Genomic DNA, 23,168 nt, shown 5'->3' with positions numbered 1-23,168 from the left:
AAACATAACAGGAACAGGAATGGGCAAAGTCCTGAAAAAATATAAAACTTGTGGAAGATGTACCATTTTGAAGGCTGATAATCTACCCCACCAAGAAAATTCGAATTTGCTCAAAATCTGAAGGTCAGTTTGTAGTTTACTTCTAAGGGCAAGGTAGTTGTGTTCATATAATTTTTCGGTGGTCCTTGTGAGATGAACACCCAAATATGGGATGGTGGAATCCGCCCAAACATAGGGGAATTGATGTTGCAACAAATTTTTATTAACAGCATCAACTCCAATGTCTAAGATGAGTGACTTCAAGGCATTAGCCTTGTAAAATGAAACCTCGTCAAACCAGGATAGAAGCTTTTGGATTTCGGGTAAGGAGGAGAATGGATTAGTTATCATTAAGATGACATCATCCGCAAACAAGCTTATTTTATGTACTTGATTGCCAATATTAATTCCTGAAATTTTAGAATTAGTTCTAACATGTTCTGCCAGGGGTTCAATCAGCATGTTGAAAATTAGGGGAGAAAGTGGACACCCCTGTCGAGTTCCATTGGAAATATCAAAAGGTTTAGATAAAAGACCTGAGGTAAAGACTCTGGCTGTAGGAGTAGTATACAGAGCCAGTATTGCTTCAAGGATAGGCCCAGCAAATCCAAATTTCCGAAGAGTCAAGTTCAAGTAGTCCCAATTAACCCTGTCGAACGCCTTCTCTGCATCCAGAGAAAGAAGCAGAGAAGGCGTTCCCATCAGTCCCACATTGTGAATCACATTCACCATTCTCCTAGTAGCATCTGAAGCCTGGCGGCCTCTCATAAAACCCGCTTGGTCAGTGTGGATTAGGTCTGGGAGAATTTGATTCAATCTGCTGGCTATCAACTTGGCATATATTTTCAAATCAACGTTAAGTAAGGAGATTGGCCTAAAATTAGAAGGAGAGTTGGGTTCTTTACCAGGTTTGGGTAGAGTAACTATAATGGCCGACAACATTTCTCTTGGAAAAGCGGAGGTAGAAATCGAGTGGTTGTACAGTGTTGTTAAGTGAGGGGAAACTAAATCCTTAAATAACTTGAAATATTCCCCAGTATACCCATCAGGGCCCGGAGACTTAGAGGAAGGCAGACCATCAATGGTTTTACTGATTTCATTTATAGTGATAGGGGCATTCAATTGCTCAAGATGTTTAGCAGATAATTTAGGTAAAGTGATTTGATCGAGGAAAGACCCAATCTCCTCACTAGTTGGTTGATGGGTGCTAGCATCCAATTTGAGGTTATACAAATTATCATAATAAATGCCAAAGGCATCGGCAATGGATTGTGGATTGATGAGCTTTTCACCAGAAGTCGGGTGATAAAGGTAGGGGATTTTAGTTTTAAATCTAAGACCTCTGATGCGACTAGCCATTTGCTTCCCTGACTTATTATTAGCAGTGTAGGAGGCTGCTTTAAGTTTCCTCAAATTAAGTTCATAGGATTCAAGTAGTAAGGACCGTAATTCGTGTCTCAGCTCAAATAGTTGGGACCGAAGGTGAGGCGACGGAGTCGATTTATTTCTGAAATCAACCTCCTCTATCTTTTTGGATAATTCATCGAGTTTCTTAGTTCTTAATTTCTTAACTCGCGATCCGAGTTGAATGAAGAAACCTCGCATATAAGATTTGTGGGCATTCCACAGTACCGCCGGGTCGGACACCGAACCTACGTTGTTGGAGAAAAATTCCATCAATTTTTGTTTAAGAAATTCCTCGTGAGTAGGGTTTTGGAGTAGATAATTATTAACACGCCACAGGTATGAGTGCTGTTTAGAATTCTTATTAGCTATTTTAATACTGATTGGTGCGTGGTCCGACCAGGTGATAGAGTGGATGCGAGAGTCAATAACATTCTGTAGTAGCCATTTGTCAGAAATGAACATGTCAATCCTGGAATAAGTGTTGTGACGCGAGGAGAGAAACGTATAGTCCCTCTCCTCCGCATGACAACACCTCCATATGTCAAAAAGATCATTCTCTCTAAAAAAGGTGGATAGAGGGGAAGAAATCCTCTTGGGACCGGAAGAAACATCCATAGTGACATCTGGAACAATATTAAAATCCCCACATAACAGCAGATGACCTTCCTGTACTTTTCGAACCTTCTCAAGCACGGATCTATGAAACTTCAATTGACCGTGGTTCGGGGCATACAAGTTTGCAATAGTATACAAAACATTGTCTAATTTACAAACTAATATAACAAACCTTCCATTCGGATCAGTAGTGCAGGATATTAACTGAAAAGAAATAGTGTCACGGATGGCAATCAAGACACCCCTTTGTTTTCTAGAAAAGTCAGCCTTAAAAACATAGGGAAAGGATCTATTGTTACATTGGGGGGTCGCCCCTTGAGCAAAGTGCGTTTCCTGCACGCAAAGTACATCGCATTTGTGGGAGATAGCAGTTCTCCAAAGCGAAGAACGTTTTGCTGGGTGGTTCAGTCCCTTCACATTAAGTGAAAGAAAATTGATAGACATTGTGAATAGCGTGTAGAAGCTGCTGGAATGTGCCGATGAAGTTCAAATTTTGGGAGTAGTGTGCAGAAAATAACTACCTAGTACACTATATACTAGAATGATAAGGGGAAAAGAAAAAGAAAAACACAAAAACACAGGGCAAAACAAAACAAACAAACAAAAAAAAAAAGGCACACAAATATAATAAAAAATAGGTATCAGTGAGTTGCTCAATCAGAACAGGACCAAGGAAGTAGGATATTCAAGGCAAGATATGCTTAAACAGAAATATATCCTACAAACTTGGATAGAGCAATACCAGAACAAAAGTGTCAAATGCAACTAATGTCGGGTGATATTAGTAACCCGACACTATAACAGGGTAATGTTCAAACAGCAAAGGATGTAAAGACTGGCATCCAGGGAACATTGTTGCAGTGAAAAATAACATCAACAAATACTTCTTCAATGTATTACTTTGCAGCAGGGATGTGATGAGCTGTGTTGCTTCCTTTACCAAGATGTATACCGTCCATAGCCCGTCTTTCCTCATCAGATAGTTTAGGGAGAATGCCCCACGAGTGCAGCAAGCGAAGTCCATCCAGAGGCTTGGATATGATGATGGTTTTCCCGTTAGATGTTATCAGCAATGTAGCAGGATGTCTCCACTTATATGGGATCTTATGGTTGTTTAAAGCTTTTGTGACAGTTTTCAGCTGCCTTCTCATATTGAGAGTATATTTTGACAAATCAGCGTACATATGAACCTCCTTATAAGGAGCAGGGAGTTCAGGTTGGGATCGAGCTCTGGTCAGCAATTTCTCTTTAGTAGGGAAAAAATGTATTTTCATGAGAACATCGCGTGGGACGGATGCGTCCAGGTGTTTCGGTTTAGGAATGCGGTGTATACGGTCAATCATTCTTTCTATTGGGGATACGTCCGGTAACAAGGCCATTATCATGTCTCCCGCATACTTTTGTAGATCTGCCTGAGCAATAGATTCAGGAACTCCCCTCAGTTTAATGTTTTCCCTCCTAGAGCGATCTTCCAAATCCGCGATTTTAGCACGCATCCAATCTGCATCATCCATTTGATCTCTATATGCTTTAACCAAATTGTTCACAGTTTTTGATTGTTTCTCAATCTTATTTTCTACATGGAGGACCCTCTCTCCCAAACCTTTCATTTCAATAGAAAAGTTATTGAGCATAGCAGATATATTCACCATAAGTGACGATTGAAGGGATAAAAGCATATCCTTCATGGTAGTATCAAGGACCGGTTGGCCTGAGGTAGGATAACAGGCTATTGATGATGCCACTTTAAGGCCTACCTGGTCCTGGCTTGATGATGTCGCAGGAATTACAGGGGATTGCTCTGAATGGTCATATTTCATCCGCGTTTTAGCCGGGCTTTTAGAGGATGGACTATGAGGGGGAGACACCTCCGGGTTAAATACATGAGAGTCTGGATCCCAGTTGTCCTGTATCTCATCAGGGAGATCAGTATAATAGGAGGATGGCATTACCTCAGATCTGTGGGGGCCATTTTGAAGCTGATCCTCTGCTGCAGCTGACATATCAGACATGTCAGTCAGCTTTCTAAAGCGAGTTTCTTTAATCCGCTTGCGTGACTGCATCGAGTGTGGTCTCCCCTCACAGAATATCAGTCTCAGGCGATTCACAGAGCGATATTTTGATGGATTGGCCGAGAAATCCCCAGATGCCAGTCAGAGCTGTTAGCTCAGGCATCCATCACGATGCATGCAGGCCACGCCCCCAACAATAGGAATATTGATATAGGAGGTATAAGAAGTAGTTGCGATTAGACATGATATGCACAGTCTGCTGAAGCAACTCAGACATACAATGGAGAAACAACTTAGGGTCTGGTGGGACATCGCCACCCTGGAAATGTATATTAAAGACAAAATGACCCCTAGAAGGCTCAGATGGGACATACACCCTAATGACAGTATTAATGATGTAGCACTTATGGAGGAGTGGCACACATTCTTCAATAAGTGTTGAAAATGATTTACTGCATAAAATTGTCAAGAGAAGATAGTATAAGCTTAGGGGAGTGGAAGAAAGCATAATAGAAATTAAAAATCTGTTATTACCATTTGCTAGCCAAACTGATTATTGAGATAAGGAAAGAGAGCTTCAGGAGTTAATCAAGAAATATGATACTGAAATACAGGCAAAAAAAAATGAAGAAATTTAAAAGGGATGTCCTTGACTATAAAAGTATGAAAGTTTATAAATGGCACTACAAGACTTAAATGAAGAATTGCATCACACACTTATAAATGAAAGCCCGGGTGAGGCCTCAGGGGATATGAGAGTGGTAAATCTGGGAAGTACACCCCAGCAGGTGGGCACTACTAACCTGGGAACTTGGAACCAGGAATGACCCGAACCTCCTAATTGGTGTCCAGAAAGACCTGAAAGGAGGAGGGTTAACTACCAGGAACCAGATATAATGTGCCCACGTATATCAGGTTCTTGCCAATATGGAGGGATAATCATTATGACACATACCCTGACCACAGAAGAGACCCTAGAGACAATAGGGATTTTCCCAGGGGTGGACCACAAGACAGACCACCTGGGAGATGGAAACCATGGGTCCCCTACAGGAATCCTGGATGGAGAGGAATGAATAGGAACAGGGGGGAACCAGAGGAGGGAATCGCAGGGCCCCCGGACATCAAACCTCCGAGGACCACCCAGGGCATATGAGTTATGGCAATCCCAGAACACAAGGGGACAGCAACCAAGGAAGGAACCTGGCACCCATGCAAAGAAATCAGAAAAGAGGAAGAAGGCCAGAGGATTCAGGGGAGAGAAGAAGAAAACGGCCAAGAGAATACTAGACAAAGGTATATATAACCTTAGTGATGTCCAGTTTAATGATGAAGAAATGAGAATCCTTGACCTAGGCTTGAAATTTGCACCTGAAAAGCCGCTGGATAAATTCAAAGCTTTTATTGATTTACAAAAGTTTTTAAGGAAACTTAATATAAAGAAGCATTTTGCACTTAAAGCGGTAGTTCACCCTCCTTCACCCCATTATTCCATTACTTTCGGCATCGTAGCGCGAGCTACGGTATGCCGGTCTTAAATTTTAAATCCCCGTACTCACTGTGCTATTGTTGATTGAAGAATCCGACTCCCGCGGGGAATGGGCGTGCCTATGGAGAGGGAGGATGATTGACGGCCGGCTCTGGCACGTCACGCTCCCCGAAGACAGCCGGAGTAGGTCTCGGCTATTCACAGCGCCTGCGCACAGGCTATGCGCAGGCGCCGTGAATAGCCAAGCCTATTTCGGCTATTTCCGGAGAAGCGTGACGTGCCAGGGCCGGCCGTCAATCACCTTCTCTCACCATAGGAACGCCCATTCCCCGGATTCTTCAATCAACGATAGCACGGTGAGTACGGGCATAAAAAATGTAAGACCGGCATACCGTAGCTCGCGCTACGATGCCGAATTTAATTGTCTAATAAAAAAAAACTTTTTTTTTTTTTTTAACAGGGCGAACCCCCGCTTTAACACAGATACTGGAATTATAGAAGACCCAGAATTTGCCCAAACCAATCTGAAGAACAATTCCATCTTCAACCCGAAAACACCGGGCAATCAATGTATTACAGCTTTCAAAAAGATGGTAGAGGATGATTTAAGTAAACTCGGAAAAAAAAATATTAATAAAACGAAAAATGTCTGGAAAACCATTAAGGAAATAGGAAAGAAAAATGAAGTAGTGATAAGACCAGCAGACAAAGGGGAGGGCTAGTAATTTTAAATAAGAAGGATTATGAGGATGAGATGAATAACCTCCTTATTGTTAAAGATACGTATAAGAATCTTAGGGGGAACCCTAAAGCAAATTATATGAAAAGATTAAAGACTTTTGTGAAGAAGGGAAAAGATACTGGTATCTTAAATAAAAAAGAAGCTAAATATTTGGTCTCTAATTCCATAAAAACCCTGATGATCTACTATACTCCGAAGAACAACAAAAGGCTTGAAAAGCCTTCCGGGAGACCTATAATCAGTGGAATAAATTCGTTTTTTTTCAAGGCTGGGTGAATATTTGAACAAGTTCCTTAAACCCCTCATAAAACAGGGAAAGTCCCACTTACGTGACAGACAGGCCCGTCGCTACAGGACAGGCAAAACAAACTATTGCTTGGGGCCCCAAGCTGGCCTGGGGCCCCCAACTTCCCCTTCCCAGGCTGTAGCGTGGCCGAGCCCCTCTTCCTTCCACCTGGAGTCCTGTCAGTCTGACCGGGTACCGCGCGTGGTACAGGAGATTCAGTTTCCTGTTCCCAGCCAGACTGACAGGAAGTGCACACTGAGTGCTCACTTCCTTTCAGTCCGGCCGGGAAGACAGGAAACTGAATCTCCTGTACCACTCGCGGTACCCGGCACTATCTGATAGGGGACTGGGGAAGAGGCAGGGGAAGAGGAGCTCGGCCACGCTACAGCGGCAGCCTACAGAGAAGAACGGGGGGTAAGAATAGAAAAAAAATGTAGTGTAGCGTTAACGTAGGCTTTGCATGCGGGGGGGGTGCTTGGAGCCCCAAAATTCCTTCAAACGGCCCTGGTGACAGCCTACAGCTGATACAGGATTTACAAGGCCTCCATGGTGTCCAAGAATACCTATTGGCTACTATAGATGTCAACTCTCTGTACAAAAGCATTATCCAGAAAGATGGACTATTGGGCGTAGAAAAAGCACTACATGAGCTCACAGATATGAAGCAACAGCAGATTGATTATATAATAGAAGGAATACAAATTGCGTTGGAGTGAAACTACTTCTGGTATAACAAATAATACTATGTGCAAACTAAGGGGGTGGCGATGGGGGCACGCTATGCCCCTAGTGTAGCCAACCTCCTGATGGACATGTGGGAGGAAGAGTATATATATATGAGAAGAGACTTCCCCAATTAAAATTGTACCGAAGGTAAATGGACGATCTCATTCTATTATGGGATGGCACAGTAGAATCTTTTGAAAAATGTCTTAAAGAGTTGGACAATAACAGATATGGTCTGACCTTTACTGGGAAGTAGAACCACCAACAGATCGACTACCTCGACTTAGAGATTTATAAGCAGAATAGCAGGTTGCATAAGAGAACTTCCTTCAAGGAAACTGACCGCAATGGGTACATACACACCTCTAGCTGCCATCACCCTAACTGGAAAGGTTGTATCCCGAAAGGGCAACTTTTGAGATTGCGGAGGAATTGCGATACAGTAGAAGATTTCCATATGCAGGCCGATTATGTTGATCAATAGATTCCAGGAAAAAGGGTATGTCCGAGAGAAACTGCTGGAAACAAAAGGAGAAATTGCACATATGAAGAGAAGCACTTTGCTGAGTAAAACCAAGAAAAATGACAATCGCATGGAATTAGCCTTTGTTACAGGTTTTATAAAAAGATTTTGAACATATCTTGAAAAAGTACTAGCCCATTTTAAGAGAAGACTGGGTGTTGCAACACCAGGTTCTAACCAAAATATTGCCGCTAAATCAAAGTTTGTTTACAGACGAGCGCCCACACTTCGCAACCACATAGTGCATAATGTAATTGATTCACCTAAAGAAGTGAAGATTTTTCCAGGTATGAAGGGATTCTATAAGTGCCTGTAGAGTGAGTAGAAAGCAACCACAAAGGAAGGAAACGTTTAAATCCAAAACTGATCACAAACAATATGAAATCAAAGAATTGATTACATGTAACAGTACACACGTTACTTATGTTATCGAATGCCCGTGCCATTTGCAGTATGTTGGGAGAACCACCGGCCCCATCTGTGTGAGGATACGGAACATATTAATAATATAAAAAAGGGGTTCCCCAAACACACCTTATCTCGCCACTTTGATGAGGTTCACCATAGGGATCCAAGAGGACAATTTTTTTATGGCATTGACCTCATTAAAGACAACTGGAGAGGGGGCAATAAAGAGATTTTGATCTCGCAAAACGAAACCAGTTGGATATATCGTTTGGGGACTCTTGTCCCGAAGGTGATAGATTTTTTATATAGACCTCAACTGTTTCATTGCTAACCCATGAAATTGGATTTGGGCCCTGCTGGACCTAGTTCTCCCCCACGGGTCAGTCACACTTTCCATCTTGAGGTATTCTCCCCTTTTCTTTACTTATTTTTTTTTTCATGGTTTACATCCCCATCTGTGTACATTTTTTCGTGGTTCCCATTATGTAGACTCCCCTATTTTTAGTGGTTTATATGGCCTGGGCTACCCCTGAGTCTTAGAGGGATGGGAACTAGATAGTTCACTACGAAGGAGCTAGTTCCCATCCCGCTAAATGACCTTTCTTCATTATTACCATACAGGTCATATAGAGGGATGGGAACTAGAACGTTCACTATGAAGGAGCTAGGGAAGAGAGGGAAAAGGGGGGAGAGAGAGAAGGAGGGGGGAGGGAGAGAGAAGGAGGGGGAGAGAGAGAGGGAGGGGGGAGAGAGGGAAGGGGGAGGGGGAGAGAGGGAAGGGGGAGGGGGGAGAGAGGGGGGGGGAGAGGGGAGGGGGAGAGAGGGAGAGAGAGAGGGAAGAGAGAGAGAGGGAAGGGGGAGAGAGGGAAGGGGGAGAGGGGAGAGGGAAGGGGGGAGGGAGAGGGAAGGGGGAGAGAGGGAAGGGGGAGGGGGGAGATAGGGGGAGGGGGAGAGGGGAGAGGGAAGGGGGGAGAGAGGGAAGGGAGAGGGAAGGGGGGGAGAGAGGGAAGGGAGAGGGAAGGGGGGAGAGAGGGAAGGGGGAGGGGGGAGATAGGGGAGGGGGAGAGAGGAGAGATAGGGGAGGGAAGAGAGAGAGGGAAGGGGGAGAGAGAGGGAAGGGGGGAGAGAGAGGGAAGGGGGGAGAGACAGGGAGGGGGAGAGAGGGGAGATAGGGGAGGGGAGGGGGGAGGGAAGAGAGAGAGAGGGAAGGGGGAGAGAGAGGGAAGGGGGGAGAGACAGGGAGGGGGAGGGAGAGGGAAGGGGGAGAGAGGGAAGGGGGAGGGGGGGAGAGGGGAGGGGGGAGAGAGGGGAGAGGGGAGAGAGGGAAGGGGGAAGGGGGAGAGAGGGAAGAGAGAAGGGGGAGAGAGGGAAGGGGGAGGGGGGAGAGAGGGGAGGGGGGAGAGAGGGAGAGAGAGGGAAGAGAGAGAGGGAAGGGGGAGAGACAGGGAGGGGGAGAGAGAGGGAAGGGGGAGAGAGGGAAGGGGGAGAGAGGGAAGGGGGGAGAGAGGGAAGGGGGAGAGAGGGAAGGGGGGAGAGAGAGAAGGGGGGAGAGAGAGAAGGAGGGGGGGAGAGAGAGGGAAGGGGGGAGAGAGAGAAGGGGGAGAGAGAGAAGGAGGGGGGAGAGAGAGGGAAGGGGGGAGAGAGGGGGGGAGAGAGAGGGAAGGGGGGGAGAGAGGGAAGGGGGAGAGAGGGAAGGGGGAGGGGGGAGAGAGGGAGGGGGAGAGAGGGGAGGGAGAGGGAGAGAGAGGGAGGGGGAGAGAGGGGAGGGGGAGAGAGGGAAGAGAGAGAGGGAAGGGGGAGAGAGAGAGGGAAGGGGGAGAGAGGGAAGGGGGGAAGGGGGAGAGAGGGAAGGGGGAGAGAGGGAAGGGGGGAAGGGAGAGAGAGGGAAGGGGGAGAGAGGGAAGGGGGGAGAGAGGGAAGGGGGAGAGAGGGAAGGGGGAGAGGGAAGGGGGGAGAGAGGGAAGGGGGAGAGAGAGGAGGGGGGAGAGAGAGGGAAGGGGGGAGAGAGAGAGGGAAGGGGGGAGAGAGGGAAGGGGGAGGGGGGAGAGAGGGGAGGGAGAGAGAGGGAAGGGGGAGGGAGAGAGAGGGAAGGGGGAGGGGGAGAGAGGGGAGGGGGAGAGAGGGGGAGAGAGGGGAGGGGTAAGAGAGAGAGAGGGAAGGGGGAGAGAGGGAAGGGGGAAGGGGGAGAGAGGGAAGGGGGAGAGGGAAGGGGGAGAGAGGGAAAGGGGAGAGGGAAGGGGGAGAGAGGGAAGGGGGGAGAGAGGGAAGGGGGGGAGAGAGAGAAGGAGGGGGAGAGAGAGAGGGAAGGGGGGAGAGAGGGAAGGGGGGGAGAGAGGGAAGGGGGAGAGAGGGAAGAGAGAGAGGGAAGGGGGGAGAGACAGGGAGGGGGAGAGAGAGAGGGAAGGGGGAGAGAGAGTGGGAAGGGGGGAGAGAGAGAAGGGGGAAAGAGATAGAGGGAAGGGGGAGAGAGAGGGGGAAGGGAGAGAGAGAGAGGGGGGGTGGGAGAGAAGGGGAGAAAGAGAGAGAGAAGGGGGGAGGGGATAGAGAAGAGGAGGGAAAGGGAGAGAGAGAAGAGGAGGGAAAGGGAGAGAGAAGGGGAAAGGGAGAGAGAAGGGGGAAGGGAAGAGAGAGAAGATGAGGGAAAGGGAGAGAGAGAAGAGGAGGGAAAGGGAGAGAGAGAAGAGGTATACAGAGAGGGGGAAGGGGGGACAAAGAGAGAAGGGGGAAGAAGAGAGAGAGAAGGGGCAAGAGAGAGAGAGAAGGGGATGGAAGGGAGAGAGAGAAGGGGATGGAAGGGAGAGAGAGAGAGGGGGGGAGAAGGGGGAGAGAGAGAAGGGGGAGAGAGGGAAGGGGCGAGAGAGAAAGAGAAGGGAGAGGAGAGTGAGAAGGGGCGAGAGAGAGAAGGGGGAGAGAGAGAAGGGGCGAGAGAGAGCAGGGGCGAGAGAGAGAGAAGGGGCAAGAGAGAGAGAAGGGGGAGAGAGAGAAGGGGGGGAGAGAGAGGGAAGGGGGGAAAGAGAAGGGGTAGATAGAAAAGGGGCAGGGAGAAGGGAGAGAGAGAGGTATACAGAGAGAGAGGGTGGTATACAGAGAGAGAGGGGGTGGTATACAGAGAGAGAGAGAGGGGTATACAGAGAGAGAGAGAGAGGGGTATACAGAGAGAGAGGTATAGGTAGAGAAGTATACAGAGAGAGAGAGGGGGGTATAGAGAAAGAGAGGTGTATACAGAGAGGGGTATGCAGAGAGAGAGAGAGAGAGGGGTATACGGGGAGAAAGGAACAGAGAAGATATCATATGAAAGAAGATGGATGGACAGGGAGAGGGAGGGAGAGACTTCAGGGTGAAAACGTGAGAGACAGTGAGAGGAAGGGAGGGAGAAAGAAAGAGAGATAGAAGGGGAGAGAGAGGGGAAGGGGAGAGGGGAGGGAGAGAGAGAGAGGGGGGTGGGAGAGAAGGGGAGAAAGAGAGAGAGAAGGGGGAAGGGGAGAGAGAGAAGAGGAGGGAAAGGGAGAGAAGGGGGAAGGGAAGAGAGAGAAAAGGAAGGAAAGGGGGAGAGAGAGAAGAGGAGGGAAAGAGAGAGAGAAGAGGAGGGAAAGAGAGAGAGAAGAGGAGGGTAAGGGAGAGAGAGAGAAGAGGAGGGAAAGGGAGAGAGAGAAGAGGAGGGAAGGGGAGAGAGAGAATAGGAGGGAAGGGGAGAGAGAGAAGAGGAGGGAAGGGGAGAGAGAGAATAGGAGGGAAGGGGGAGAGAGAGTGAGAGAGAGGAGAGGGAGGGGAGAAAGAGAGAGAGAGAAGGGGGGAGAGAAGGGGGAGGGAGAGAGAAGTGGGGAAGGAAAGAGAGAGAAGGGGGAGGGAGAGAGAGAAGGGGGAGGGAGAGAGAGAAGGGGGAGGAGAGAGAGAAGGGGAGGGAGGAGAGAGAGAGAAGGGGGAGGGAGAGAGAGAAGGGGGAGGGAGAGAGAAGGGGGAGAGAGAGAGGGAAGAGGGAGAGAGAGAGGGGGAGAGGGAGAGAGAGAGAAGGGGGAGAGGGAGAGGTATACACGGAGAGAGAGAGGGGGTATACAGAGAGTGGGGGGTATACAGAGAAGAGAAGGTATACAGAGAAGAGAGAGAGAGAGAGAGAGAGAGAGGGGTATACAGAGAGAGAGGTATACAGAGAGAGAAGGGGGGAGAAGAGAGAGAGAAGGGGCAAGAGAGAGAGAGGGGGGGGAGAAAGAGAAGGGGGAGAGAGAGAAGGGGCGAGAGAGAGAGAAGGGGAGGGAGAGAGAGAAGGGGTGAGAGAGAGAGAGAGAAGGGGCAAGAGAGAGAGAAGGGGCGAGAGAGAGAGAGAAGGGGCAAGAGAGAGAGAGAAAGAGAAGGGGCGAGAGAGAAGAGACAAGAGAGAGAGAGAAGGGGCGAGAGAGAAGGGGCGAGAGAGAGAGAAGGGGGGAGAGAGAGGGAAGGGGCGAGAGAGAAGAGGCAAGAGAGAGAGAAGGGGCAAGAGAGAGAGAAGGGGCAAGAGAGAGAGAGAGAAGGGGCGAGAGAGAAGGGGCGAGAGAGAGAGAAGGGGCGAGAGAGAGAGAGAGAAGGGGCGAGGGAGAGAAAAAGAAGGGGCGAGAGAGAGAGAGAAGGGGCGAGAGAGAAGAGGCAAGAGAGAGAGAAGGGGCGAGAGAGAGGGGGGGGGAGAGAGGGAAGGGGCAAGAGAGAGAGAGAAAGAGAAGGGGCGAGAGAGAAGAGACAAGAGAGAGAGAGAAGGGGCGAGAGAGAAGGGGCGAGAGAGAAGAGGCGAGAGAGAGAGAAGGGGGGAGAGAGAGGGAAGGGGGGAAAGAGAAGGGGGAGATAGAAAAGGGGGATGGAGAAGGAGAGAGAGAAGGGGCAAGAGAGAGAGAAGGGGCGAGAGAGAAGAGGCAAGAGAGAGAGAAGGGGCAAGAGAGAGAGAGAGAAGGGGCGAGAGAGAGAGAGAGAAGGGGCGAGAGAGAAGAGGCAAGAGAGAGAGAAGGGGCAAGAGAGAGAGAGAGAAGGGGCGAGAGAGAGAGAGAGAGAGAGAAGGGGCGAGAGAGAGAGAGAAGGGGCGAGAGAGAGAGAGAGAAGGGGCGAGAGAGAGAAAGAGAAGGGGCGAGAGAGAGAGAGAAGGGGCAAGAGAGAGAGAAGGGGCGAGAGAGAGGGGGGGGAGAGAGGGAAGGGGGGAAAGAGAAGGGGGAGATAGAAAAGGGGATGGAGAAGGGAGAGAGAGAGGTATACAGAGAGAGAGGGTGGTATACAGAGAGAGAGAGAGGGGGGGGTATAGAGAAAGAGAGGTAGAGAGAGAGAGAGAGTGAGAGAGTATACAGAGAGAGAGGTATAGGTAGAGAGGGAGAGAGAGAGAGAGAGAGAGAGAGGTATAGAGAAAGAGAGGGAGAGAGAGAGAGAGAGAGAGAGAGAGAGAGAGAGAGAGAGAGAGAGAGAGAGAGAGAGAGAGGGGTATACGTGGAGAAAGGAACAGAGAAGATATCATATGAAAGAAGATGGATGAACAGGGAGAGTGAGGGAGAGACTTCAGGGTGAAAACGTGTACTGACTGTTTTTTTTTTAATAATGCATGCTATGCTATGCATGTTATTCCCTCCTATTCATTTCACGTTCCCGCCCTCTATTTCCTGTTTACTGGTCACGTGGTCAGTCTCCTAGTAACCACAAACGCTGAGTGAAGTCATGGCGGCCAGCAGGGCGATGGAAGCTGAAGAATATTTGCGAGAACACAAGATCACAGATCTGATGAATAATCTGACCAGCCTTCTGCTTTACCAACAGCCAGGTAATCAGTCACTTCTCCCGATCTCCACACTGCGATGGCCGTTTGTGTTACAGCTGAACTTCACAAGGAGTTATAGGGGAAACAATATTAAAGGAGTGCTATGGGGAAATAACTTGGCATTACCTAAGCTGTATTGGGGCTTGTTAATGCTCACAGCTGGGGGCAGTAAAGCTCATTGGTTGAAGGGATTGTAAAGGTACATTTTTTTTTTCTAATAACAAACATGTCATACCTCCACTGTGCAGCTCCTCCCGCAAGAACTAACCACCTTCATGAAAGCTCGCATGGTGGTTAGTTAGTTCTTGCGGGCAAGCTCCTGTGATACAGCCGGTGGCTAAAGCCGCTCACTGTATCACTCGGCCCACGGCGCCGCGCCGCGTCATTGGAAGTGATTGACAACAGCGCAAGCCAATGGCTGCGCTGCTTTCAATCATCCAATGTATGAGCCGAGAAGCCAGCGCGTTCATGGCATGGGACTTTCGAGGGGTCAGGTAAGTAAACAGGGGGGGGGGCTGGGGGGCCGATATTCCTCAGATGTTTTTTTACCTTAAAGTGGATGTCCGCTGAAACATTTTTTATTAAAAGCCAGCAGCTACAAATACTGCAGCTGCTGACTTTTAATATCGACACTTACCTGTCCTGGAGTCCAGTGCCATCCGCAGCAGAGGACGAGTGATCGCTCGTCACTCTGCTGCCCCCCCGCCATCCTCTGTGAGGGAACCAGGAAGTGAAGCGCTCCGGCTTCACTGCCCGGTTCCCTACGGCGCAAGTCGCGATGCGCCCTGCTGACTGGCTCCCGCTGTGTTCTGGGAGCTGAATGTTCCCAGAACACAATGGGGGGGGGGACAGGAGGTGACATCCTGCCCGCAGACTGTGTGGCCGGAAGTGGGTGTCTTTAGACAGGTATCTGCACCCCCTCCCCCCTGAAAGGTGTCAAATGTGACACCGGAGGGGGGGAGGGTTCCGATCAGCGGGAGTTCCACTTTAGGGTGGAGCTCCGCTTTAATGCATAGAATGTACCTTTTTAAGCTGTGCTTTTGTTGCCCCCACAATTGCTAACCTCTTATTCTGTAGAGGCAGTGGTTGGTAGTGTACATGTACCGCCTGCGCCTGTGATTCGAGGTTGCTGCAGGAACTATATCCTCTGTCGCTTAGAGCAGGTGTAGTGCCTGCTGAACGACTTATTCAAGTGAATGAGCAGATCAGCAAGTGCCCCACATCAATCAAGGGGTACAATATCTCCTTACCCCTTGTCCAATGCTCTCTGAAGAGCGATCTTTACAAGGATTGCTCTTTTGAGACCAAAGTTCATGTGAACAAGCCCTGCGTTCCCCCAGTAACCATTGTATCAGCTGCAAGTAATTCCATGTTTATCCTCCAGAACACTGGCCTATGTAGTCTCAATGGACTTTAAAGTGACATTGTCATCAGAGAATAAGGAAATGTATTATATAGGGTTGTCCCGATACCACTTTTTTTGAGACCGAGTACAAATATCAATACTTTTTTTTTTCCAAGTACTTGCCGATACAGATTACCGATACTGTTTTTTAATGTCATGTGACAGTGGCAGTATTTTTTTTTACATTTTTTATTTTTTTATTTTACAGTGCATTCTATTTTTTAGGGGGGGGGGGTGGATTGTCTGTGTGTTTTTTTTTTTTTAATAAAATTTTTATAATTTAAAAAAAAAAATTATTTATTGGATTTTTTTTTTCTTTTTTAGCAGCCCTGTTGGGTGGTCTTTGAGATATCAGGGGTCTTAACAGGCCCCTGACATCTCCCCTTTGAGACAGAGAAAGGGACTAAGGACACAGATTCCCCAGTCCCTTTCTCTGCAGCCTCAGCTAAAATGAATAGAGAGAAGCTCCTCTCCATTCATAAACTGAAGCATCGTAAACACAGGTTACGATGCTCAGTTATATGAATGGACAGAGTCAGTGATCACTGACTCTGTATATTCGGAAAAGGTAGGAGCCGGATTTAGCGGCTCCTACCTCCACTCTCCATCCTGACAGATCGAGGGGGTGGAGGAGGACATTGAGGGGGGAGAGCAGCACGGTGGGGGGAGAGCAGCACGGAGGGGGACAGCACGACGCACGGAGGGGAACAGCACGACGCACGGAGGGGGACAGCACGGCGCACGGAGGGGGACAGCACGGCGCATGGAGGGGAACATGACGGCGCACGGAGGGGGACATGACGGAGCACGAGGACATAGTGGGACAGCACGGAGTGGGGACAGCACGGAGGGGGACAGCACGGAGCACGGAGGGGGACAGCACGGAGCACGGAGGGGGGCAGCACGGAGCGGGGGGAGCACGGAGGGGGACAGCACGGCGGATGGAGGGGGACAGCACGGCGGATGTAGGGGGACATGACGGAGCACGGAGGGGGACATGACGGAGCACGGAGGACATAGGGGGACAGCACGGAGGGGGACAGCACAGAGCACGGAGGGGGACAGCACGGAGGGGGGGAGCACGGAGGGGGACACGACGGATCACGGAGGAGGACAGAACGGAGGACATAGGGGGACAGCACGGAGGAGGATACAGGGACAGTCAGTGGTGATCGGTGCGGCTTTGGGGGGAGTTACAAGCACCGATCACCGCAGTATAACTTTAACTAAAGCAGCTGAAAAGGGGGCAGATCAGTGCTTGCAACTCCCCTGCCGCACCGATCACCCTGATTGCCCAGGTATTGGGTGAAGCACCGGAGCATTTCCCCGAGTACAACTAGTATCGGTATCGGGACATCCCTAGTATTATACCTACCTCTCTGACTGTGTTGCCTCTGCTGCAGGGCTACAGCCTCCATCTGAATCTGCAGTATTTCACACTATAGGGCAGTGATGGAGAACCTTGGCACCCCAGATGTTTTGGAACCACATTTCCCATGATGATCATGCACTCTGCAGTGTAGCTGAGCATCATGGGAAATGTAGTTCCAAAACATCTGGGGTGCCAAGGTTTGCCATCACTGATATAAGGCATGTATCGTGCCTTTGTGTAGGTTTTGATTTTTTTTATACACAGACATACTCATTGGCCACTTTATTAGGTACATCTGTTCAGTTTCTTGGTAACACAAATTGCTAATTAGCCAATCACATGACAGACAGTAACTCAACTCATTTAGCCATCTAGACGTTTTAAAGATGACTTGCTGAAGTTCAAACCAAGCATCAGAATGGGGAAGAAACGGGGCTTTCATTGACTTTAAACATGGCATGGTTATTGGTGCTAGATGGGCTGGTCTGAGTATTTCAAAAACTGCTGATCTACTGGGATTTTCGCGCACAACCATTGCTAGGGTTTACAGAGAATGGTCTTTAAAAGAGAAAATACCCAGTGAGTGGCAGTTGTGTGGAGGAAAATGCCTTGTTGATGTCAGAGAAGAATGGGCAAATTGGTTCAAGATGATAGAAAAGCAACAGTGACTCAAATAACCACCATCAATAAATCAAATATTTATTTTGCCTGACTTTAGAATTCTGTTTGTAGAACGACCCCGAGAGTTTCTCATCTCTCAACTGGAACAGCTGAAGCTTGCTAGGCTTGCAGATTTGGAATATCCTTGTCTTTTTGATGAATCTAATGTGGAGGCAGTTTTTGGAATCCTGGACCCTGCTGGACAAGGTTACATAACAGGGACTCAGTACACTGAAGGTGAGAAACAGGGCACAATTCAGTTGATGCCTAAACTATTTTTTTTTTATATACTGCCATGTTTTATTATTTTACTTTATTGTTCTACTTCCAGAAATCTGCTATAGCCTGTTGATGTCACCCATATGTGCAGGATAACGAGCAGGGCCCCCCGATTCCTCCTGCTTTGAATTGTATTGTAACTTTAATGTCTGACTATATGTTGTAAAGTGCTGCCCAAAACCGCAGCAGTCCCTTCTTGCATCACAGGTGCCCGCAGCGAAGTCCCTCCTTACATCACAGGCGCCCGCAGCGAAGTCCCTCCTTACATCACAGGTGCCCGCAGCAAAGTCCCTCCTTACATCACAGACGCTCGTGAAGGCCCCGGGCAATATGAGATTATGGGACCCCCAGGCAATAGATTATAGGGCCACACAGTACACACACACACAGTATACAGACACATACACACACTGAAAAGGTACTGTAGAGACAGGACAGCTATAATCTTGGGATTTTTTTAAAAACACAGATTTTTACATACTGTTTCTGGTTTTACTGAGGCTGGCAACCCTGATGGGGCACCCTAGTGGCATGGGGCCCTCGGGCAGAGCCCGAGTGGTCAGTCCACCCTGCCCGCAGCAAAGTCCCTCCTTACATCACAGACAGTCTCCGCGCCATTTACAGAAGACCAGCTGAGCTCGTGGAGGCCGAAGGCAAGAACCAAGAGGTGGAGCCTGGGTTCCAACTATTGTTTCTTCCTCACAATATCTGGTCTTCTGTAAAATGGTGGACCTCTAATGGTGGCAAAATAATTAAAATATAAAAAAAAAATCTGGAAATTCCTGAAACAGTAAGACTGAGACAAAGGTCTAAATACCGGGAATGTCTCTGGAAATTCAGGACAGTTGGCAGCTATGTAAATCTTGTATTATAATTTCATACTGCCTCATATACACACACGTGTTTGAGCTGGAAGGACCAGCTACTGATTACATAAACGATGTTTGGATAACACAGTGATAACTAGCTGTAGACAACATTACAGCTTTTGTCTTAAAATGCCTCCAATGGTTGCTCTAGCCCAGGGGTGTCCAAACTTTTTTCAAAAAGGGCCAGATTTGATGAAGTGAACATGCGTGAGGGCCGACTATTTTGCCTGACATTCTTTGAACCATTATAATTCGGTCTAAGTGTGTTCGTCTGAGCACCAATACACTGCCCATCAAGAGTTCTCTTGCCTTTGTGGCTGGGTGTGGTGAAGAGATGAGCTTGGGCATGTTATTTGGATATACTGTATATATTTCTTTTGTGGCCCCAACGAATCCAAGAGTGCTGCTCAGGACTAAGAACGAGCTTGGGCGTGTTATTTGGATATACCATATTTATCGGCATATAACACGCACAAGCTTACCATTGCCATGAATGCAGTCTTACCATTGCCATGGATGCAGCTTCAGCATTGGCAAAAACAGATATTTAATTTTATACACTGTATAATAAAATAATGTCAATTCCAATACTTATGTTGCACAATAAGTGTTACTGTCTATCAAATCTATATTTTCAATAAAAAATACAAATTATTTTAGCGCACACATTATAGTAGCCATTTTTTTTTTGTAAATTATTAAAAGATCAGTTTGTATCAAATGAATAAATACCAAACCCGAAATTGTCCATTGGCAACACTCAAAAATCTTTTTACAGGTTATCAGTTTAGGTAACAGGAAATTATGTCCCCAGAATTGTTGCTGACACTTCTGTATGCACAGTAATACCAAATATGTATGGCATAATCTTCATTTTTGAAATCAAAGCTTTTCCTACTTCATAATTTTACTTGTTTTGTACCTGCAGCTTTAAAAACCTTGGGCATAGACATTGACAACTTACCTGCACCTCCGGAGAAAATCACACTGGAAGTCTTTAAACATGATGTGTAAGTGTGTATACTCTTTATATATTTGAAATACACAGGCTGTGCCATGCCCCTCCAGCCTGTGTCTTGGCATAAGAGGGACGTGAAGCCTCCATCAATTTACATGTAATATTTAACCCCCATGTGTTTAGCTGGTTAGAGGACATGGAGGAGGGAGTGGGCTGTCATTTACCACTGTGTATTCACCCACATGTGTGACTCTATAGGCACATGGGCTGCTCAGATGTGATAGGGAGGAAATGCTCAAGGTAGAAATACACTGAAAACTGAGCATGTGCACTAGCTGCCAACACTGCTCTGCAAAATCCCCAACTGCAGTGGGGACATGAACAGCAGGATCAACCAGATTTTCTGCAGAATACAGAAAACCAAACCCATAATGACTGAGTGAGTATGAACAGCATGCAATACAGCCATTATTGATAGTTTGTGCGTTTAGTGACACTTTAAGGTTGTGGGAAGGTTATGTGTCAATAAGGTGCAAACTGCCCAAGTAAAGGGAAGAATTTTTTATTTTTTTTGCGGCAACAGCAAGTGCAATTGTTTTCATTTTTGCCTTCTGAATCAATTTTATTGAACTGATTATAAAGCCAAGCACCAGAAGGGCTGTTATCAATATATTGCCAAATGATGTGTTTCTCTCGCATCTGCTAGTTATACTGTAGACCTTTCTCTAGATCAGGGATAATAAATTTGCGAACCTCCAGCTGTTGCAAAACTACAAGTCCCATCATGCCTCTGGGTGTCATGTGGCTGTCAGTCTTGCTTTGCCTCATGGGACGTGTAGTTCTGCAACAGCTGGAGGTCCACTAATTGCATAGCCCTGCTCTAGATGGACACTGTATAAGAGTTGTGTGGCTGACATGTGCATTTTATTAGGTAGATGGCATTGTAATGAGAGATACAACATCTAATATGAACTAATCTTTCCCCCACAGAAGAATTCATCTGAAAAAAATGTGTGCGACGTTTAAGGCATAGCTCCATTTAACGCTCACCACCTGTTCTGAATATATGTTTCTATTTAATAAAAAGTCTGAATTTGTAAAATGAGTCTCACGTTTAATTTGCTCTTGTGGGTGGAAAAAAAACTGATTAAACATTAAAAGGAAATAGAATAGGAAAGTTTGCATTTGTGTAGCATTCACTTGAGAATACCTTCATGAAACAATAAGTATGTTAGGCCATTAGCATGCAGCACCTGAAGAACAATGCAAATGCACTGCACGGAGAAGGTAAGTATACAGGAAAAGTACAACAGAGGCCCAAGAAAAATAAATCAGTTCTCGATTTGTTCTGTTAATTATATTCTGAAGCAGGGGCTTGATAAACAGCATAAACCTGAAAAATATAGTTCCGTGATATAAATGAGGTTGCCTGCCCAAGGAACCAAGCTTGCAAAAAGATAACCAAAGAATGTGAGAAACTTCACAGCCTAACATCTCATTAGAATAAATAAGAGACCCCTGAGACTGTTAGAAAATGTAAGGGTACCAACCATGAAATCATCAGGAATGAAAGGTATACTGCAACTCTAGAATGGTGTAGGGGAATGTCAGAACAAGATAAAGGAAAAACCTGCCACTTCAACAGCTGGAGATGCCTTGGGGCTAAAGTAACTCTGTAGGACATGCATAACCTTGAGCACAAAACAGTTTTAAGGATTTCCTGACCCACCATAGACATGTAGTGAGGGACAGGGAACTTAACCACCCTGCTAAGAACATTCACCTCAATGAGTGGAGAACAGAGGAAGTGATCTGGGGAAAATTCAAAAAGCTGTGGATCAGCCACAGAAGGCGGTAACAATGCCAAGACAGTGTTTCCTCAATGCCCTACATACTCCCCTATTATTAATGAATGGTTCAATGACACATAAGGTGTAGACCCTTTGTGTGTGAGTTTTATTAAGCAAAAACCGATCTTGGCAAAACTTGCAGGTGTTTAGAAGGGACATCATCTGAACATCCCACATTCGGGATGCCAGGAAAAAGCACTAGCGTAGACACAAGGTCAAGCGATCTGAGAAGTAACAGGTGCCTCCAAAAGGCCATTGAGAGGCCAGGCAGGGAAAATCAGAACTGTTCCTGGTAGACCTTGTAGGTCAGCAAGTTCCTCTAGAGAGGAGGGTTGCTACAAGGTTATTCAACAGTAAACAAATTTATAGGATTCTCCTGAAAAAAGGAGCGGAAGTTTAGGTGGGGTACAACTCCAGAAGTCAAGTCCCCACTTGAACAGGGACAAGGGGTCCCAGTTTCTGAAGAACTTAGAAGACCTGGGAAGTATCTTTACTTTGTGCCTTTGTAAAATAGGGTTTTCTTCCGTCCGCAAAAGCAGACCTTTGCGGACGTTAGCGGATGCATCATCCGCTAACGTCTGCAATCCCATAGGGAACCATTACAAGTCCGTAAACGGACTTGTAATAAACCAACCGTTTGTCCGTAGATGTGAATTTTCCCACATCTTACACTTGACTTGACTATGATTGCCACCGACATTTGACAGAGAGCTAGACCAGTGAATTAAGGAAGGACATTACCTGTCTGTGAAATTTCCAACAGGCGAGTACAGCCTCAACCAGTCTAGTGTAAAATTCTGTTAAGGTGGGTCACTGGTGTATCCATGGTAGGAATAATCCACCAATTTGCAAAGTTCTGTACAAAGGGAAAAAATTCTGAAACCCTCTGTTTTTCTTTTTTGCATACTGGTATTTATGAAATAGTGGGTGTAGTGCAAAGGTCTTTGCATTTGTAGAAGCGCTAAAAGACTCAAAGTGTAGAACAGCAGGCCGATCTTCTGGATGCAGGGTAATATGCACTACATCAATAGGACTAAAAACAACCCCCTATAAATCTATGTAACAACAAGTTGGCACATTGAATCTATGTCAGGGGCCACAGGCTGGGCTTGGTTTAAAGGGCTCAAGAGGGCTTTTCCTAACAGTGCTTAGGAAGACTATGAGAACAAAGTTTCCAGGTTACAGTTGCCAGTTCCAAGTAAACCCCCTCAGAACCACTAGATTATTTTTGATGGGGGGGGGGGTTTACTAGGACTAGCTTACAATTTTTTCGATTTGCCAGTGTTCCAACCTCCTGTAACCAGCGGTATACCTTGACTGTTTCTGAATTACTGCATCAAGAACAAAATACATTTTCAAAGTTCAGACACTGTGGGTGCATTTATTCACGCCGTTGCTTTGGTTTTTAAGCAGTTGCATGGGAATGTGTCCTAATTTCTGCGACAAATCATTTGAGATTGCAGCCATGGGTAATTAGTGCCTCAGCGCAAACTGTTAGAAAAATTATCTTCTTTTGCACATTTTTCCATGCACTTTGAGCTTGCTGCAGAAAATAGTGCAAGTTCTGTCACAGAAGCGACGCATCTGTAATTAAATAGTGCGGAGAGAAGGGTTCCTGCAGTTGAAGTGCCTCCCCTTGCTCCCTAACTAATTTCCATGCCCCTTCTCCTAGCTCCTGATCTTTCACTGAAGCGTATAAAGATGCGAGCGAGGACTAGTTTTAAAAAAAAAACACTTGCTGCTTGTTTAGAATATATAAAAATTCCA

At 46.9% G+C, this 23,168-nt stretch overlaps 1 protein-coding gene across 1 annotated transcript; it reads left to right on the top strand.

Moving 5' to 3' along the window:
* The first annotated feature begins 13,834 nt into the window (after window positions 1-13,834).
* On the top strand, window positions 13,835-20,653 carry EFCAB10 (EF-hand calcium binding domain 10). Its single transcript, XM_040343521.1, has 4 exons — window positions 13,835-14,011; window positions 17,518-17,682; window positions 19,522-19,603; window positions 20,542-20,653. Exons 1-4 carry the CDS (start codon window positions 13,909-13,911, stop codon window positions 20,582-20,584), a joined length of 393 nt encoding a protein of 130 aa, XP_040199455.1. The 5' UTR covers window positions 13,835-13,908; the 3' UTR covers window positions 20,585-20,653.
* The last annotated feature ends 2,515 nt before the right edge of the window (window positions 20,654-23,168 follow it).

The sequence above is a fragment of the Rana temporaria genome, chromosome 3 (assembly GCF_905171775.1).
Source record: "Rana temporaria chromosome 3, aRanTem1.1, whole genome shotgun sequence".
NCBI lineage: Eukaryota > Metazoa > Chordata > Amphibia > Anura > Ranidae > Rana > Rana temporaria.
This window is presented reverse-complemented; position numbering and strand designations above follow the sequence as displayed.

Excerpts from the sequence above, each read along its gene's own strand:
- EFCAB10 (XM_040343521.1), top strand. The coding sequence starts at position 13,909 with ATGGCGGCCAGCAGGGCGATGGAAGCTGAAGAATATTTGCGAGAACAC. Across the intron at positions 17,683-19,521 it reads AGGGACTCAGTACACTGAAG|CTTTAAAAACCTTGGGCATA; the intron begins GTGAGAAACAGG and ends TTGTACCTGCAG. Across the intron at positions 19,604-20,541 it reads GAAGTCTTTAAACATGATGT|AAGAATTCATCTGAAAAAAA; the intron begins GTAAGTGTGTAT and ends TTTCCCCCACAG.